The 6,018-nt window shown below is 39.0% G+C and overlaps 1 protein-coding gene across 1 annotated transcript in view; it reads left to right on the top strand.

Annotated features, from left to right (window-relative positions):
* The window catches only part of Dnah3 (dynein axonemal heavy chain 3), a 172,271-nt gene that overhangs the window by 95,340 nt on the left and 70,913 nt on the right, over positions 1 to 6,018 (top strand). Inside the window, exon 40 of the mRNA XM_031388102.1 lies at positions 5,265 to 5,510. Within this exon, the coding sequence (XP_031243962.1) occupies positions 5,265 to 5,510 (246 nt within the window). The remainder of the gene's footprint in view (positions 1 to 5,264; positions 5,511 to 6,018) is intronic.

Raw genomic sequence — 6,018 nt, 5'->3', positions numbered from 1 at the left:
TTTTTTGGGGGGGGAAATTGGGAAAGGAGAAATCATATGAAATGTAAGTAAAAAAATGTCTAATAAAAAAATGCTTACCACAATACCATGGAGTTTGATCCCCAGAAACAACGTAAAAAGATCAGGTGCACACTTGTCATCCCAGCACAGATGGATTACTTCGTGTCTCACTGGCTAGCCAGACTAGCAAAGTCAGCACCTTTGAGGCCAATGAGAGACCCCACTTCAAAAACAAGGTGGATGGCATCTAAGGAGCAACATCCAAGGCTAACCTCTAGTCTCCATGCACACACACACACACACACACACACACAGAAAACTTACATTATAAATATATAAATTTACAACACACAAATACATTAGAAGAGAACTAATATCAATTTCAAAACCAAAAAGCTTCTTCAAGAGACAAAGATTCTATGATAAACGTACCTCTGAGGTGTAACCACACATCTCTGTAACTGCTTTCACATACATCAGATTTCACTGCCTGCAAATGACAAAAGGCATGTGCATTTGGAGAACTCATACCAGATGCCACTTCTTTTTCAAGATAAAAGATAGCTCAAACTCAGACGAATCTTCTTTACAACTTCTGGTACCTAAACATGTTTTTTCAGCTTATTTTCCCCCAAAACATTGTAAGTATAAAATAAAAATGTTAACAGTTAACAGTGGAGTCAGGACTTTCTAAATATTGCTTTACTTTCATAAATTAATGGGTGCTCGGGAGATGGTTTATTGGATAAAGTGCACTGCATACGTATGAAGACCTGGGTTCAAATCCCAAGAAACCCTTAAAGCCAGGCATATAGACATGTCTGTAATCCCAGTGCTCTTGCACCAAGATGAGAGGGAGAGACAGGAGAATCCAGGAATGCTTGTGGGCTTGATAGACTAACATATACATGGGTGAGCAACAAGAGCCCCATTTCAAGGTAGTAAGGTGAGGACTGAGGTTGTCCCCGATCTCCACATGAACCTTTTGGCACATGTACATCTGCACTGATACACATGAACATGGCCTACATCATATATAGACATCACACATAGATTTTTTTAAAAAATAAACTCTTTGGAAACAAACCAACTGTATTTAGTGTCATATTTGTGTTTCCTTTGCAACTGCTACATATTTTCTCAAGTTCTGTCTACTACTTACATAGTTTTCCCAAGAGAAGAAGCACTCGCATGAGAAACAGGCTCATTGCTTCCAGCTCCACGTGGCCTCATCCTCTGCCTTCCTAAACATGCCACTGTGAAACCTCCCAGAAACACTCCCTACTAAAAACTAGAGCCTGAGCTTCAATGTACATGTAGCTCACTCCAAAGCTGTCACTTTCTGTTCTGCCGAATGCATGCCCATGGTAGCTGTGCCTTAAAATGAGGAGCTGTGAATGCTGCTTTAATTTGAAATAGTTTTATATTTATAGAAGACTTGCAAGAAGGGCATGGGGGTTTGGAGGATATCTAGACTCTTCTCCTAGCTTCAGATTTTAACTCCATGTTAACACTGACCAAGAGACCATTGTCAGAATAAGCAAGGGCATCAGTGCCATGCTGCCAGGCATGTTGACACCACACTGCGTTTAATTGCTGTATCCTCACAGTTTGCTCCAATCTGTGACAATTTGTCTTTTCTTGGTTTTGACGATCTTGCCTCTTGATACTAGCCAATTATTTTCTCATAATTTAATTGAGGTTCTGAATTTTGAGTTAAGGACATGGAAAATGTGGTCTACACGCACACACACACACATACACACACACCATGTGATTAGTGTTTTATAATGTTTTATATGTAAATATATGTAGGTATATATATTATAAAAATAGGATGTGTGTATATATACATATATCTATGTGTATAAACATATGTGTTATATTTTATATGTATGTATATGTGTATATATAATAGGATGTGTGCATGTATGTATATATATATGTATGTGTGTATATACATACATGTATCTGTGTGTATACACACACAAACAACCTATAACTAAGAATTCTGGCTAGAGCTGGCTTTGAATTCATGATCACCCTGCCTGATCCTCTTCAACACTGGAATTATAGACATACAGCTCTATCCTGCACCTCCAAACCATCTTGGAAAAGAGCAAAGCCAGAAAATTTACTCATCCTGATTTTAATGGTTATTATAAAGCTAGTGTCATCCAAACAGTATTGTACTAGCACCAAGACTAATATGGCCAGCAGAGAAATAAAAAGTACAGAAACAAAGCCTCCCATAAATGGCTAAATTATTTGACTTATATGTGTTAAGACCATCCATGGGGAAGAACAATGCTGTCAATAAATATCACCAGGTAAACTGGATAGTCACTGCAAAAGAATGAAGTTGGCCAGGTTGATGAGATGGCTTAGTGGTTAAGAGTATTTGCTGTTCTTGTAGAGGACCCAAGTTCAGGGTCCAGCATCCATGTCAAGTAGCTCACAATTGCTTGTAATTCTAGCTTCAGAGAATCCAAAGCCTTCTTCTGGCCTCTTGGGGCACCTGCACTCATATGTACATACCCACACTCATACACAACATACAAATAATTTTAAAATAAATCTTTAAAAAGCAACAAAAAAAAGAATTGAAGCCAGGAGCCCTAAATCTCAGCTCTCAGAGGCAGAGGTAAGCATATCTCTGCAAGTTCAAAGACAGCCTGGTCTACATAGTAAGTTCTAAGAGAGGCAGGGCTATGTAGGAAGTGGATCATTACCTAATATAAAATAATATATTGGCTCAAAAAGGATCCAAGATATAAACAGACAGAAAAAAAAACTATGAATTTTTAAGAGGAAAAAACAAGCTCTTAACTTTTAACTTGTCAACAAATTCTTGGATGTAGCACCACCAAAGACATGGGCCAAACATAAAAAGAATAGACACAGTGTATGTCATTAAAGTTTAAGATCTGTCTACACTGAGAGATATTACTAACAGTAAAAGGTCACAAAACCAACAATGTTTGCAAATTTTGTGACTGATTAAGAATATCAGGTGCCAAGCATGGAGATATAGCCTTCAATCTCAGCACTTAGAAGCAGAGGCAGTTCAGTTTCTGTGAGTTCAAGGCCAGTCTGACCTACACATGGAGTTCTAGACCAGCTGTGGATACATGATAAAACCCTGACTCAAAAATTAAAAAGAATTAACATCAAAGACTGGAGAGATGGCTCAGTCATATCAGACATACAAGAAGACCAGACTTTTCAGTCTTCAGAAATTATGTGGAAAATTGGGGTATGGTGGCATAAACCTGTAACCTCAGAACTGGAGAGACAGAGATACTGGATATGAAGGATTTACTGAATGGTCAACCTAGACTCAGCAGCAAGCTCCAGATCAATAAGAGACTATTCTCAAAAAAATGGGTAGCACCTGAGGAAGGACATCAGTGGTTGGCCTCAGTCATGCGTGTGCACATATGTGTACTTATGAGTGCACTCACAGCCACAGAAACACACACATACATGTACAAAGAATTACTTTGGAGGATATAGAAAGAAACATTACTAAAAACCACAAGCATTCATTTAGCACTAAAATACAAACATGGCTAAAGATCTTGAATGAACATTTCTCCAAGAAGCTACACATGGGGCTGGAGAGATGGCTCAGAGGTTAGGAGCACTGACTGCTCTTCCAGAGGTCCTGAGTTCGAATCCCAGCAACCACATGGTGGCTCACAACCATCCGTAATGAGATCTGATGCCCCCTTCTGGTGCATCTGAAGACAGCTACAGTGTACTTACATATAATAAACAAATAAACCTTTAAAAAAAAAAGAAGAAGCTACACATGGTCAGGAAATACACAAAAAAGGCTAAGTTACCCCGAGACATGTAAATCAAATGCACAATAATGGTTATATCTGTTCACACAATAAATAAATAACTAGTGTCTGAGAGGATGCAGAAGTTGGAACCCTTGTGGGACTTATGGTCCATTGCTGTGAATATAGAGTGAGCAGTTTGTCTGTCAAAATATTTTGGTGGTTTCGTTGAAAATGGAGCCTTAGACTTCCCATATGTGATCAATATCCTGGGTTCTATGTATATGCTCAAAGGAACTGAACCCAGGGACTTGAATAGATACTTATATGCCCATACATACACATTCAGGTTGTCTCCTAACCCAAATATCCATCAACAGATGGATAAACAAAATGATATAATTGCAAGGTTAAACATATTCAGTTTTTTAAAAGGAAGTATTGGGGATGGAAAGAAGTATTGACAATTAAAAGCACTTGTTCTTGCAGAGGACCTGGGTTCATTTTCCAGTACCCACATGGCAGCTCACAACAATCTATTATCTTCAGTTACAGGGAATCCAACTCCTTTGACCTCCAAGGAATATATAGTGCACATACATACATGCAGGAAAAACATCCATATGTATAAAATAGAATTCAAAATATTACAATTAATAAAAATAAATAGATAAGGAATTGTTGGCAAGCACAAAATTGGTGAAGCATGAAGATACTATCTATGCTAATGAAATAAACTAATCACAAAATAATGGAGTTCTAGAATGTGTTTAGGGTAGTCACGTATAGAGATAGAAAATAGGGTGCTAGCCTTGTAAGGAGTGGAGGACAAGTTAATGTTAGTGGTACCAAGCTCCAGTTCTGGATAAATGAGCACTGATTATGAATAGTAATGATGGTTGCCCATGTGAATGTACTAAAACCCACTGAATTGGGTACACTTTAAATGTGTTTAACCACAATAAAATATATATATATGGGCTGGGAGATAAATAGCTCAGTCTATAAAGTGTTTGCCATGCAAGTATAAGGACCTGAGGTCAGATCCCCTGCACTCAGGTAAAAAGCTAAGAATGGTAGCTATTGCCAATAACTCCAGTACTTAGGACATGGAGACAGAGGAACCCTGGAGTTCACTGGCGAGCTAAACTAGTCAAATAAACAGGCTCCAGGATCAATAAGAATCCCTGTCTCAAAAAAGAAAGCTGGAGAGCAATTGAGGGACATCCATAATCCAACTCTGACCTCCACCTGTACCCTCAGACATGTAATACACATGAACCTGTCTGCAGACATACTCACCCATAAGAGCCTATAGTCACTATGTGTGTGGATACATGTATATGATAAAGAGTCTAGTGTATGGAATGGATTCTCAGCCTTATCAGTCGCCTTCCCAGGCAGGCAGACCCAGTATTCATCTCTTGCATGCCCAGCAATTTTCTCAACCCAAGCTTCACTTTCTTTCACTTTCAGATGAAATCCGGGACATTCAGGAGGAGGAAATGGAGATGCATGAAGGCTTGTCAAGCCAGCAGATCTTCCTCTGGCTGCAAGGCCTGTTTCTTTTCTCCTTGGTGTGGACTATAGCGGGTACCATCAATGCCGAGAGCAGAAAGAAATTTGATGTGTTTTTCCGCAACCTGATCATGGGCATGGATGATCATAACCCAAGGCCCAAGAGTGTGAAACTCACCAAAAACAACATCTTTCCAGAGAGAGGTACTTATGGCCTGTTATGTGAGTTTAAATCATGTGCCCCAAACCCAAATGAATGTGTGGGATATGAAAGCTCTTATCAAAAACTAAGGGAGTGAGGGGATTGCTTCTTCAGAGCTGACCCTCCCATCCCTGTATAAGATATAAGTAGCCCTAAAATAAGGTCTTTGGGGATATTTAATTACATTTTAAATATAAAACCACAATGATAGTTTATTTTTGGAGGTGTTTGGGGATGTTATTTTCCACCATTTCAACTCGCAGTAAAAATAAGAAATGCCACCATTACTGTTCTTGATAGTTTCTAGTCTTTTTTTATTAGATATTTTCTTTATTTACATGTAAATTTCTCCTTTCCCAGTTTCTCCTCCAAAAAACAAGAAACAAACAAAAACAACAAAAACAAACCACTGTTGGCTCCCCCCTCCCCATGCCTGCCACCTCACCCTCTCCCACTTAATGGCCCTGGCATTCCCCTACACTGGGGCACAGAACCTTCACAGGGCCGAGG

This window comes from Mastomys coucha, unplaced genomic scaffold (genome assembly GCF_008632895.1).
Source record: "Mastomys coucha isolate ucsf_1 unplaced genomic scaffold, UCSF_Mcou_1 pScaffold21, whole genome shotgun sequence".
Lineage (NCBI taxonomy): Eukaryota > Metazoa > Chordata > Mammalia > Rodentia > Muridae > Mastomys > Mastomys coucha.
This window is presented reverse-complemented; position numbering and strand designations above follow the sequence as displayed.